A 13,732-nucleotide genomic window follows, 5' to 3' on the forward strand; every position below is an offset into this window, starting at 1 on the left:
CCCTCACGAGGGGCAGAAATGGAGACACCAGTGAGGGAAACGTCTGCCAGGGGAGGACAGCAGCGTTGTAAGGGGTAATGCCTTCCTCCCCCTCAGCACCCCGCTGAGAACAGGCCATTTCATCGCAATACCTTGATTTTGAGGTTTCTAATTTCGGCGGGGGGGGGGGGGGGGGGGGGGGGGGGGGGGGGCCTTCTCAAAGGACCAGATGTGCCTTATTGCACTTGATGAGGCAGGTGGGAGAAATTAAGAGCACCTTATGCTTGCTCCCTAAAAAGCCCCAGATGGAGGTGAAGCTTTATCTTTGCAAAGCCTAACTCCCAGCTCCGATGCCCCATTTATCTTCAGGAGTTGGTGTGTTGCTGTGCTCAACTAAAGCACAGGAGAGCACCCCCATTTCTCTGCACCCCGATTTGTCTGCAAACCCGCACGGACAGCCCTGCCAAGGGCAGGCGAAAGGCTCAAAGGGGTAAAAAAATCACAAAACTCGCCTGTTTAAACCCAGCTGCGCCCGGCTTTGCTCCCTGACGAGCCGCACCTGCCCCCGGGTCCGGCTTATAACCGGACCTGGGGGTGGTGCTGGGGGTGTCGGGGCGGGCGGTTGCGCCCATGGACGGCGCGTCGCCGCTGGAGCAGTACCTGGAGCGCTGTGGCGGGCAGGTAGGAAAGAAAAACTAAAAAGAGAAACTGCGTTGGCCGGGAATCGAACCCGGGTCAACTGCTTGGAAGGCAGCTATGCTCACCACTATACCACCAACGCTGTGACAATACTGTTTTCCTGCTCGCACCACAACTCCAGGCTGGGGTTTCTGGGGGTTCCCTCATCCTGGGGAGCTTCTCCGCTATTTCCAGCCCAGCCTTGAGGAGTGGGCTATAGTGGTCCGGAGCTGGTGGGAGCACCGAGAGGGCTGCTCTGCCGGGGGAGGGTGTTCTTAGCTGCTGCAAAAGGGATGCTGCTGTGTTCAAACTCTTGCTGTGGTGTTTGTGAGGGTCAGCCTGTGTAACTGGGGTGTGTTGGTACTGAAGGGGCAGGAGGCTCAGATCTCTTTGTGCTAGTTGGCAAATATTTGTGAAAATTTCTGGTATTTAGAATAGTTCTCCTGGTCTCAGGTGGTTGCAGAGACTACAGGGTGAGGGTCTAGGAGAGGGCTGGACTCCACAGCTGAGCATCATCTTCACCCAGAGAACAGAACTTTTTTATATGCACACTGTTATAAACCACGTGTCAGCTCAGAAGATGGGTTTAGCACAGGCTGTTTAAATCTAGAGACCTCCCAGTGACAGTCAGTGAAGCCCTCTGAATGTGGTTATAGAAAGTATATAATGCGGTGAGGTAGAACCAGGGTTTTACAAATGCTACTCAGCTTTTTGTATTTCAGACTTGCTGAGATAATTGATAATAGCAGATGTGTGGGATATCACTGCAGAAAGAAAAAAAAAATCAAAGTCTGTTACTTGAAGCAGCTGGATTTGATTTATGTGTACCTGGGTTGCAGGGATTCCTGCAGTGGAAGTGAAAATGGCTGTTTCCCCTCAAGCTGCCCCAAACTTAGTGATGTCAGGCAGGATCTATGTGTGAAATCTCCTTCCTGGGGCTGCTGGGAGATGTCCAAAGCTACGCAGTTGATGGGGCCTTCAGTGAAGTCAATTAACCCAGAGACTATAGCACTAACCCTTGGCAGCCAGCCCAATGCAAACATGGTCTTGTGCCCCTTTCACAGCCTCAGAGCATCTGTCTAACAAGGTGGCCATCTTCCCTGGTGCTTAACCCTACAAGGGCTTTTTTTTTTCCTAGACCAGTTATATGGAAACTTGATGAGGAAGAAGCAGAAGGCAAATCTTCCTGTCTACTTTGTGCAGTATACTTTCCGTTGCTGCTCTTGATTTGTTTTCAGCTGCTTAATGTGTCCAGCTTCATATACCACATCTTTCTCCATCAGCTTCTGTCTTTAAGCTATGCCACAAACTGTCTGCTTTACATGTGGTTTTTTGGCTTATGTTTCTCACATTCTCTGCCCCTAGTATGATGTGTGAGTAGTCCTACAGGCTTGCAGTGATGAAGCTTTTTTGTACCATCTTTGTGTCACGGTTCCTACAAAACTTTCCTATTAGCTGCTGTACAGCTAAGCCTTAGTCCACTGGAGGTCTTGCTGAGACCACGCCTTCCTCTTCCTGCTGCTAACTTGAAAAATATCTATTTAAACAGATGTATTTTAGCTATTCCATAGTTTGTTGTTTGTAACTGTGAATAGGTTTGTATCTGATCTCTTAATTCTCAGAGTGCTCTTGGATCCTGTTTTCCAAAGAGCTGAGGGGTTAAGCAGTACCTAGTCTTCTTCAGCAGCACTCTGCCCCAACTGATCTCAGATTGGGCTCTGCATCTAGAAGTTGGTTTTAGAAACAGTTTCGAACCTAGGGGTTCATGGTGCTTTCAGAGCTAGACCTGATCACATCTGTATCCAAGCTAGTACGGGTTCTCTGGGGGGATTTGTCACTTAGAGCTTTCCAAGTGTCTACAGGCAAATATACTTCAAAGTCGGAGCAGAGATCTCCCTGTGCACATAGTTGTGTTGCTAAGTGAGCTGATTAGCACCGAACATAGAGCAGCTCTAGCTCAGGGCTGAGAAGCATTGATCTGGAAACCCTGCTCCCGCTGGAGCTCAGGCAGTTGCTGCCAACTCAAGGGCCTCAGTCTTGTGCACAGTTCCCTGTTTCAATTTGTGCTTGGACTTTTCAAGTCTTTTTGGCTCTTGAGCCTCAAAATGCCTAAATGAACACAAAACCTCTTGTATGGATCATCTAGTCCAAGCTATCACCTGCGGTGGGTATTGGCAGAAACCACCTTCTTGGAAGAAGCTTTCCACACTAGAAGCTTATGCCTTGATGGATAAGGGAATAAATCCTTTGCTAATTCTTGCCTCCTCGATATTATGATGCCTTTTAAATAGCTTTTAATAACAAATAGCTGATAAAGAAGGACATTAGCATGCAAAAACTTGCTTGCAGATGTGTGGCGTGCTCGAAAGAATAAACTGCTCGTGATTCTGTGAGCTGCTGCCCTCTGTTGCACAAATCCAATACAACACTGACACTCTCCCCGGGTAGCAGGGAGAGGAAATTGTAATGTACTAAGTGGGAGTTAATGCCAGCTGTCTTCCTTGGAAAAACTCGTGAGCAGTTATGTCGGTTGGGTGCATAACTGCAGCACGACAACGCTGGTAGAGGGTGAAGTGCCGATACTGCTCCTCTGCTCGCTGCTGAAGGAACATAGGATTTCTCAGTTTGTGGTGTTACAGGAGTACTCTAGACTGCCTTTGAAGTGCAGGGGGAAAAAATTGTATATTTCCACTATAGAAGCTATCTGGATTTTTATATGCTGACAGACAAGCAAATGACACTGTCAAATCTTAAGAGTATTCTTTGCTATAATATGTATGGGGGAAAAATGATTGAAACGTCCTCATTGAATAGAAGATTTATCTTAATTTAGTCTCCCAGTTAAAGTAAATGTTTCGAGATCCTTAATGATGCTTTTTCTTAATTCAAGGATGACCTCTCAACTAGTCCTCAGCTGTTTACTCCCATGAGCCCTTATGATGTAGACCTTCCAATTCAAACAACTGAAGATGTGTTGTTCGGTTCTCAATTTAATCAGCCCGAAGAGCTTCCTGCAGACTTCTCTTCTGTGGATCTCAGCTTTCTTCCAGATATTACCCAAGACAACAGAGAACAAAATCTGTCTGGAGATAGTAACGAAATACAAAAAGAGCTCAATGGGTCAATATCAAGAAATGAGGGCAGTGGTACCTTCATGGATGAAAGCAGCTTGTCGTATCCAGATACAAATCAACCATCCCCTGGTGATGCTTCATCTGGCATGTGTCCTCCTCTGACACCAATGACTCCTATCACTCCAGTGACACCTGCATCAGAAAGCTCTGGTATAGTTCCTCAGTTACAGTAAGTTTATGTATCATATATGTAGCTTATATAATAGTCACAGTATCACTTATGGCTTCATAATTGAGGCCAAATCTTAAGGCCTCAAGGTACTGCTCTGACTTCTCCCTTAGAGAATGTAGCAAGCAGTGTTTGGTCCAAAATAAGCCCACCCAAAAAACTAGAGGGGCACCTATTCCTCTTTGAGGAGAGGTGGAGCAGATGAACTGGCAATACTGAAAGGCAACTGGATACTGTGCTGATCAGTGCAATAAAAAAATGGAAGTGGCACAGAACAATACGCAGCTGAGCAAAACAGGAGAGTGGACTTGATAAATATGCTGGGTGAGTGAGTATCTGAAATGCCTCTGGCTTGTTATGGGGGAAAAGTCTCTTCTGGGAGACGGGATGAAGTCTCTCCATGGGAGAAGTGGTGTTAGAAATTATTTATATATAGAGTGTACTGCTAGCTACTTCAGTCTGCAGGATGAAAAGACAAAAATACTTGAAAAGGAGGAAATCTTCCAGCAAGGAGAACGTTATGGATGACAGCAGGCTCCAGGGGTTTAAAGATGTCAGTCTGCTTTTCTGAGGGCAGAAACATTCTGAACTGAGCAAGGGAAAGGGGTGTAAAAAGAAGTGAGAGAAATTCTGGCCTTCTGTCTAGGCTGGAGCAACTATAGAGTAGCTTACACCTGTAGAGAATAACATACCCTCACCTACCTTAAGAGTGCTGTAGTAATTCGGTAAACACTCAGTAACTGTTCAATTCAAAGCTGTAAAAGACTTCAGTGAGATAGTTCTTGGAAGACACACAAACTTAGTATTGAGGGACTAATAATTTTGTACCTCGTCGTATCTCCTCCTGTGAGAAACTGCAATTTTGGTATTGAATTACTTAAGTTTTGCCAAAAGTAGCTTAATGCTACAGTGGGAAAAAGGTGGGCAGGAACTTAGCTGATGGCAATTATTAATTGGAGTGTGACTTCACATTAAGCCCATAATATTGGGAGTTGGTCCTGCAGTGGCTTACTTTTGCAATAAGAAAATTCCTCTCTCGTTCCTCAGGAATATAGTGTCGACTGTAAACTTGGCTTGTAAACTGGATCTGAAGAACATAGCTCTGCATGCCAGAAATGCAGAATATAACCCAAAGGTAAGTCTTAAGGCCTCAAAGTTTTACCCATGCTTCCGTTTCTCTGCTGAGAGGTTCTAATACACAAATTTGCCATGAGCTTTGTCCCTTTTTGAATAGCACTGTCTTGATCCATGGGGAAAGTTAAAAAATGTGCAGTTTGGGCCTGTTAAATTGAAAGAAATACAGGGGACCAGAAGGAGATTACTTTTTTTCTTTGAATAAAGCCCTAGCAATGAGATGTTACCAAGGTGTTTAAGAAAGGAGATGAACTCTCCCACCTGTGGCCAGCTCCCTCCTGCTGAAATGGCTCAAGCAGCCCTCACTGGAGGGAAGAAAGACCTGCCATGAAACTCTTGGCTGAGGGAAAGAGAATTAGTGAAATTAGACTGGTATTACATGATACTTCTAACAAGTGGCCTTGACTGCAGAAACTTACTAGGAATAGATAGACTCCAGTCTGCTCAAAATGTGAGGGACAAGGCAGTGGTCCTGTGACTAATCTTAAGCCACTTGGTCCTAGGGGCATGGGAAATAACTTCAGGATGGTAAATAAACGCTTTTACAAAGCAAATGGATGCTATGTTGAGCTTTGAAAATGACAATTCTTGAAAGAATCAGGAGAAACACAGTACTAGCTAAATCTCTCAGCTGGACTGTGACATCTTCCTTTGAATTTGTAGAGGTTTGCTGCTGTGATCATGAGAATCAGGGAACCGCGAACAACAGCCCTCATCTTCAGCTCAGGAAAAATGGTCTGCACAGGAGCAAAAAGGTGTTGTGGTTTTTTGGTTTTTCTCTCCCCCTAAAGGTCTGGGTCTTGCAGCTATGCCTATATTCAGATGAAAAATGTCAGAAAACCTTGTTTGAATTATTTAGTAAAGGGCTGTCATAATTGCAAGGAAAAAAATGAAGCAAATGAAGGTGTTGAAAAAGTCTGGCTTTCTTCATGATAGCAGTTTAGTAATTACTGAACTGTGTGCTTCTGTCCTTGAATATAGATTGAGCTGAGAGACACTAGCAGAAAAGCTGCTAAAATGCCCAGGAATTGTTAAGGGGTTATTTGCATTTCTCACTGACTTTAAAGTGAGTTAGGATGGAACTTGTGTCTGTCAAGTCTCTCTTCAGTGTCTGTGTTCACTAGTCAACACATCTGCCTCTAGAGAAAACGGGAATTGGAGAAAAGCAAAGATTACTTTTGTACTTGGAAGCTCTTTTCCTCAAGTTCTTCAGCTCCCTTGACTTTTATGTCCCTGAACTGTCAATGAGATAATGCATTAATTTACACCTTTGGAGATTTCTTCTCCAACCCCTACCACCATCCCAAACTAGCTAGATGATTGCATTGGTGTCTGCGGTCTACCTCTTGGATCAGCTCTGAGAAGCTGTTGCAAAGGAACTGAGAAAGAAACCTCTGAAGAGAGGAACTCCTGAGTGATGCAACATGCTCCAGTGTGCTCAAATAGACCACAGGAACGGGAATGACAAAGTGCCTTTTTTCCTTTTAGCTCACTGAAGTGATTCTGGGGATAGAGGCTTGCTATTTTGAGCAGTAGCATATCTTTTTCTGGAGGACAGATTAGCATGGTGGTGGCTCTAAGCTGACTTGCAGCTTGAGAGCAGAAGAAAGCGCTAATCAAAGCTGCTTTCCCCTTCTGCTCTTCCCTCAGCGAAGAGCAATCACGGCTCGCAGCCAGGAAATATGCACGCGTGGTGCAGAAGCTTGGGTTCCCTGCCAAGTTTCTGGACTTCAAGATACAGAATATGGTTGGGAGCTGTGATGTGAGGTTCCCCATCCGGCTGGAAGGCTTGGTTCTCACGCACCAGCAGTTCAGCAGGTATGTGGAAGTCAGAGTTACAACCCCATGCAGCTTAGAGCAGTGTCTTTGTAAGCTGCACACAGACTCAGATTCTGAGGCTGTACAAGCCTGGCAAAAGAGTAATAATTAACTGGATACTGAACATCAAGCATGTCTTCTGCTCACCAGGAGATACGCTCACTGGTTCAGCAAGCATGAAGTGGCTGTAGATGCCATGTGTTACAACAGAGACAAGAAGGTTCATCTTGTGCAATAAATCCTGTTCTGAGTCGGGCACAGGCCAAAATGACCCTCTGCTTAATTGTCAGGATGATGTACAGCAGCTAGCAGTAAAGCTTCCAGTGCTTTTTTCCAGACCGTTCAACAGCAAAGGTCTCTCCTAAACTGCCCTCCTGTGTGGTGTTTGCTGCTTTCTCCTCGTGGGGACACCACAAACACCAGTGTTAGAAACCTTGCAACTGAGAGCGTACTAAACAGGTGTTTGGTCATTACTGGGGTAAATTGGGTGTGCATTAGATCTGGTTAAGAGGAAGTGCTGAAGAACTGCAAGAAGCTCCTGGGGTCTTTGCTCAGTTGGTTAATGAAGAGATTCTCTTCTGTAAAAGCTTTCTTTGACTCTGACTATTGCTATTTGACACAATCTTTGGTGATGTTGCATATCAGCAACGTGCACCAGAGACTTTTATTAATCTAAGCAGTGTTGGTGATGAGATTTTTACTAGTATCCTGTTATTGCTAAGTGCAATATCAAACCTTAGTTGGGTGTTTTTCTTCACCACAGGCCATGTCAATAAGAAAATAACCAGTCTTGATTAAACACTTAAGTTATTTGAACCTGGTCTATGCCTTTGCTCTGTTGTGAACCTTTAATACGAAGTGGGTCTCAACTCCTGTCAAACCAGATGCCTCTCTGCAAGGATAAGGTTTCTAACCTTCAGGCATGAAGCTGGATTCTAGCTGCAAAATACAGAACTGAAAATATAGTATGTTGCTGGAATATTGCTTGAGTTCTTTACGTCTGGATGTCTATTAGCCATCAAGTTAAAGTAAACCTGTAGTTGAATGATGGGCATGCTGTGCCTTCAAGATGGGCTTGTTCAGAACTAGTTATTGCCATCACTGAGGAAAGGATGAAGATTTCAGCACTGACAAAATCAAAATTCAGTTGTATCTTTTATTAGCACTGCATTTAATATTTTGCATTTAATTTGGGGACTAAATATGTATTAAGATTCACTTGGCTGTCATCTTGTCTTAGTTGCACAAGATGCTTCCTGATAAGGGCTCTTTGCAGACTAAGAAGGATTTGAGTACTGTTTGAAGATTAAAATAAGTTTCAGTACTATGGAAAATCACATTCAGAAGTGGCTCAGAAGTCTTTCAAAGTAAGCATGAAGAACTCCTACTAGCTCCAGCAGGCATTGCCGAGTTTCGAAGATGTCTAAAATCTGACCTGCCTTTCTCTGGGTAGCTAGCTAAAATCTGTGGGGTTAATTACTCAAGTGTTAGTGCAATTAAAGAACACATTATGCATACAACATTGAAACAGTATTTGCATTTTACTAACCTTACTTGCTTGCTTTGAAACAGCTACGAACCTGAACTATTTCCTGGCCTTATTTATAGGATGGTCAAACCAAGGATAGTGCTGCTTATCTTTGTGTCTGGAAAAGTTGTACTGACTGGTAAGTGGTCTTCCTCTGCATATCTGCAATCAAGTGCCACCCCATCTTCTGAGAAAGTGTTTAAATTGAACATTAGATAAACTAACATCTTGCCACCGTAAAGCCACTTGGTGATCTTTTTAATGCCTACTGCAGTGTCCCTGTGTTTTCTGCAGATAACAGTATTGGTGTTGCTGCACTAGAATCTCATATTGCTTCATACAGTGTCTCAGATTTCTACGTTGTTAAACTGGAGTATTTTTATTTTATTCAAAGTATAATGCCATGTGTCAATGCACGGAATCCCAACAGGACGCTGACGTGCTAGTAACTACTCAGTCACTTAAATATGAATATCACAATAAGCAATTTAAAATTGTTCAGACAGGAAGCAAACTTCTTAAAACACTTCACTGACAACATTTAGTAGGGATTATTAGAGGAAAGGGTGGAGATTGATGAACTTGTTCCAGACTGCTTGGCAAAACATTCGTGAGGCAAAAACCTTGCTGAGTGCTCAGCAGATATCTGTGCCCCAGATCCCTTCTCAAAAAAGCTGAATTCCTGAGCGCACGTTCCTACACATTTTTTTGTAAAGCTCATGAAAATACTTATTTGGATGTACTGAAAGGTAAATGGTACTTGTTCTCAGAGGACTCGGAGGCTGTACATATATTCATAACACAGCTTTGAGGTATGTGGAAGACAAGAGAAATGCCTGCCTTAGCCAGAGATTCTCACAGTCATAAACCATGAATGAGCTCAGCTGACTGAAGAATGGGGCACTCAGTACAGAGCTTCAATGCTTCCCCTCCAACATCCTCCACCTTCTCGGGTTCAGTAAAACCATACTGACCAGTTCTGTCCCACCAATACTTGTGGTTTGGGGTACACTAATTGCAACACCCTCTAGAGCATGCAGCAGGCCCAGAGGGACTAATGAAAGTCCTTGTCTGTGAACACTGGGCTCAACTGCAATGACAAAACTGAATTTGCTGAGCTGCAAGGTGTTTTTTCCCTGACCAGGAAAGTAACTTTACCCTTGAAGGTAAAAGTTGTAGTACCACAGGTAAATTAGTCATGCCCAAGTATGTTCTGAGAGAAAGGTTTACACACCCTCAGTGCTACTTAATCCAACTGCTAGTTCAATGCAGTTTTCTTCTAGCTGATGTTTGCTGCCCTAGCATGGTAGAGTCGTGTCACTGGCAAGGAATGGTTTTGCCTACTGCAGTACAGTTAGTGTACAGGACTTGGTATTAAAGATTTGCTTGTAATAGAGTGGAAAATGCTAACTTTGATATCACAGGTGCCCTAACAAAGCTTCTCAGAACTGGAGGAGGGGAGTTCTCAAACTATGGATCAACTTCCAGTATTGGAATAAATGCTTTTCCTTTCTTGTTGCTATCTTTCTGCTTGCCTTAACAGGCAGAGCTGTTACTGTTAAGCAGATAATGCCATGGCTCTTAGTTGCTGTTTGTTTTCCAAAGTGCTCTTAGTTGCTGTTTGTTTTCCAAAGCCAATGTTTTGCACCTGTCAAGAGCAGCCAGCTCCTGTTTTGATTCCACAGATTAAACAAAACTAGTCTAGTCTTAAAGCAAGCTAGAAATTGTTCTCTGTGAGGTGTCAGAAGTATGGTAGAAATTTTGCCTTAAACTAATAGTAAGTTGCTTTTAAACTCCTATGTCTTCATGGTTTGTAATCTTACTAGGTTGGAGTTGCATTCAGTTAATTCTTAACCTACTTTTTCCTCAATGTCTTTCTAGGAGCAAAAGAGCGTTCTGAAATCTATGAGGCATTTGAGAACATCTACCCTATTCTAAAAGGTTTCAAGAAAGCATCGTAACATGGCCCATAAAGCACCTAAGAGTACTCCATGGGTTTGTATTGCTGTGCATGGAACAGAAGCAAGGGTATTCCTGGACTCAGCTGTACAGTTGTGGATTATGAAGAATATTACACTATTCAGAATGCTATAAATGCTGATGTCTTTCTACAGTTTGTGGAATGTGTTTTTTTTTTTTTGTTTTCAGATAGCTGTCTAATCCACCTGAGTTCTGACAACTTCTGTTAAGCTGAAATATTTGGCAAATGAATGTACTTTTAACAGAAGGCACACTGAAGTGGCACTGAAAAGTGTTCTGTCTTAGGAAACCATGTGTCTCTTCCCTTGTTGATCAGGTGAATCGACACTGCACATCAAACTAGCTTTATGAAAATCCTCAGCTTTAAGTGCACTGAAACCTACCTCCTGCAAGGGTGTCTCTTCATAGTTAAACTCAATATATTTTTACTCTACAATATAGCTGACAAAATCCAGCATGAGTTGCTTTCAGCGTTTCGAAGACAGTGATTGTAGAGGACATGGATGGAATCTCTCTGATCCTACCGGCTGGATAAACTCTTGTATGTAATGGAGTTGGTATCCTGGGCTGCATCCAAAGCAGTGTGGCCAGCAGGTCGAGGGAGGGGATTCTGCCTGTCTAGTCTGCTCTTGTGAGACCCCCTCCAGAGTACTGCATTCAGCTCTGGGGTCCCCAACACAGGAAGGACATGGAGCTGTTGGAGTGGGTCCAGAGGAGGCCACAAAGATGATCTGAGGGCTGGAGCACCTCTGCTATGGAGACAGGCTGAGAGAGTTGGGGCTGTTCAGCCTGGAGAAGAGAAGGCTCTAGGGAGACCTTCCAGTATCTAAAGGGCTACAAGAAAGCTGGAGAGGGCCTTTGGACAAGGGGTGATGGCTTTACACTGAAAGAGTGGAGCTTTCCATTAGATCTATGGAAGAAATTCTTCCCTCTGAGGGTGGTGGGGTGCTGGAACAGGTTGACCAGAGAAGTTGGAGATGCCCCATCCCTGGAAGCCAGGCTGGATGGGGCTTTGAGCAACCTGGTCTAGTGGAAGTTGTCCCTGCCCATGGCAGGGGGGTTGGAACTAGATGATATTTATGGTCCCTTCCAACCCAAACTGTTCTGTGATTTTCTGTTACTCCCTTTACAGAGATGATCAAGGCCCTGGGCAGTGCTGGAACATACCTAGAAAGTTTGTGGGTAGAGGAGTAACTAAGCAAATTATCTACTTTGTCATGACACAAATCAGATTTTAACAAAGTGGTACCCACTTGTTTTACTGAAGTCCCCTCAGATGATGGGAGTTTATTGCTTGTTCCAGAAAAACATGTTAGTTAGGAACTGCCTTTAAAATGGACTTGAAGAAAATACAAAAATTCTTGGACACCCAAGACTTATCTAGGTTATTTAACCAGAGGTCAGCCAATAGCACTGCATCGAATTTGGTAATTTTGCAGCTCAAACAATGGGATTCTTGTACTTTTTTCTCCCAAGTGACTCAAGACTTCCTTTACAAAAGGTGTCATGCTCAGACTGCTGATGTGACTAGGAACCAGTGGCAAGATTATCCCTTGACTGTTCTGGTATCTCCTATGACTCTCTGAAAGCAAGTTTTTTGGGTTGGTTTGTTGTTTGGGTTTTTTTTGTTTGTTTGTAGCTGTGTTTTGTTGTGTCCCCCCTCCCCCAACAGGGCTTTAATGCTGCTGGAGTGTCTGTGTTGTCCCTTTGTTTCCTGCTGAAGAGTGGAGATCTGTCAGGAAGCTCCCTGTGCCACTAGAGGTTGCTGTTAGATGACTCAAGCGTAGCCCAGGCCAAAACCTGCTTCTGTCCTTCTTGATGCAAATACCCAGTATGGGCTTAGCACGGGACAGGGTGTTATAGTCTTGCTGGGCTTAGTTTTGCTGTCGCAAGTTTGCTTTTGATCCGGTGAGGATGTGATTTCAACTTCTGTGCCTGTAATCTGTCTCATGAGTGCTTTCATAACTGTCGCTCTGCTCCTCTGGAAAACACTTTGAAAAACTTCATGCACTTCCTTGTGATAAACTGGTCTTAACTATGTTATCAGTTTCTTTGTCACAGTCAAACTGTGCATTTCCACTTAAATCTATTCTAAACAGAGGCTTACTTTTCTGTTTGTTTTCTGACACTGTAGACTTCCCACAGCTATGCGCTGGACTTCTGTTGTAGCTGTAAGAGCTGATAAGCTTGAGTTACAAAATTCTTTTTCAAGTGAAAAACAACCTGTTCTTACTGGGATGGGGGGAGGGGGAAAGTTTATCTAAGATGAGCCCTCTTCAAGAAATTGCTTTTTCATTAAGAGCTTGCCATATAATTTAATGAGTAAAGTTAATGCTCTTTAAAACATGTGGATAAAGCCTTTAAGATACGAAATGGGCTCTGTGCCTTTTCACTGAGCTCCTGATAACTTAATGTTTGCTATGGTAACTCTTGTCTTAACTGTCTTGGTTCTACCTACACAGTGCTGCTCATTCTAGTGTTTTGCAGCACTTAAATGCACTATGAAGGGGGAAAAATATAGTCTGGGATTCTTTTGTTTTGTGTTTGTTTGTTTTTTTTTAAACTGCAGGGTTGTTTGCTTTGGGTTGGTGGTTTTGTTTTGGGTTTTTTGGTTGGTTTGGTTGGGGTTTTTTAAATGAGGTATGGCTTGAAGTTATTCTGGCTTGTGTGAGCCCTCTCTCTCCTAATTGCCTGGTGTTTCCCACTATATCCTGACACAGGGGTCTGGTTCTCTGCTCCTAGTTGATCATACCCATTTAACCCTTGATTCTGTCTCCAACCTTGAGGCTGGGGTGAGGAATCCTACTAGCCTGTCACTCTTGAGGATGTGTATCAGCACTTTCCCCTTTTTCTTACACAAACTATTCTTGGCACTGTACATATAACCCCAAAGGACTGAGTTTAGTAGGTATGTGTAGTCCATGTGGCACTCTTACTGGCTGGCTATGGCGTGGATGGTCCCTTTGGGACTGCAATGAAGTTACCTGCAGCTGGAGCCACACCACTGCCCTGCTGCAGGTCAGGGTGTCCTGCCCTGGGAACTCGAACGACGCCTCTCCGAGGTTACAGACCAGCAGCACTTGTTAATAGCTTCACATGAGCACCAGCCATTCCAGGGAGCAGCATACAACCCTACCTCTTACTGCAGGCTTCAGTAAGCGTGATGGCAGATCCGCAGCGGATGCTCTCTGCGGTTTTGTGTGCGTGGTGGTGTTTTTTGTGTTTTTTTTATTTTTTACTTCAGCTTTTGCAAAGAAAACCGCCCGGTTTCCTCCCCAGGCTCGCTGGAGCGGGGCTGGCTGACCCGCCTGC

The 13,732-nt window shown here is 44.0% G+C and overlaps 1 protein-coding gene and 1 non-coding gene across 2 annotated transcripts; one reads left to right on the forward strand and one right to left on the reverse strand.

Moving 5' to 3' along the window:
* Positions 1–609: 609 nt before the first annotated feature.
* TBPL2 (TATA-box binding protein like 2) lies at positions 610–10,401 on the forward strand. Its single transcript, XM_086613692.1, has 7 exons — positions 610–660; positions 3,548–3,960; positions 5,008–5,095; positions 5,758–5,849; positions 6,745–6,912; positions 8,485–8,579; positions 10,322–10,401. The coding sequence occupies exons 1-7, from the start codon at positions 610–612 to the stop codon at positions 10,399–10,401; spliced, it is 987 nt and encodes a 328-aa protein (XP_086469818.1).
* On the reverse strand, positions 689–760 carry TRNAG-UCC (transfer RNA glycine (anticodon UCC)). The gene has a single exon. It is a non-coding gene; the product is annotated as a tRNA-Gly (tRNA).
* Positions 10,402–13,732: the final 3,331 nt, after the last annotated feature.

The sequence above is a fragment of the Tauraco erythrolophus genome, chromosome 6 (assembly GCF_009769465.1).
Source record: "Tauraco erythrolophus isolate bTauEry1 chromosome 6, bTauEry1.pri, whole genome shotgun sequence".
Classification (NCBI taxonomy): domain Eukaryota; kingdom Metazoa; phylum Chordata; class Aves; order Musophagiformes; family Musophagidae; genus Tauraco; species Tauraco erythrolophus.

Coding starts and splice junctions, on each gene's coding strand:
- TBPL2 (XM_086613692.1), top strand. CDS start 610: ATGGACGGCGCGTCGCCGCTGGAGCAGTACCTGGAGCGCTGTGGCGGG. Junction 661..3,547: donor TGGAGCGCTGTGGCGGGCAG/GTAGGAAAGAAA, acceptor TCTTAATTCAAG/GATGACCTCTCAACTAGTCC. Junction 5,850..6,744: donor GTCTGCACAGGAGCAAAAAG/GTGTTGTGGTTT, acceptor CTCTTCCCTCAG/CGAAGAGCAATCACGGCTCG.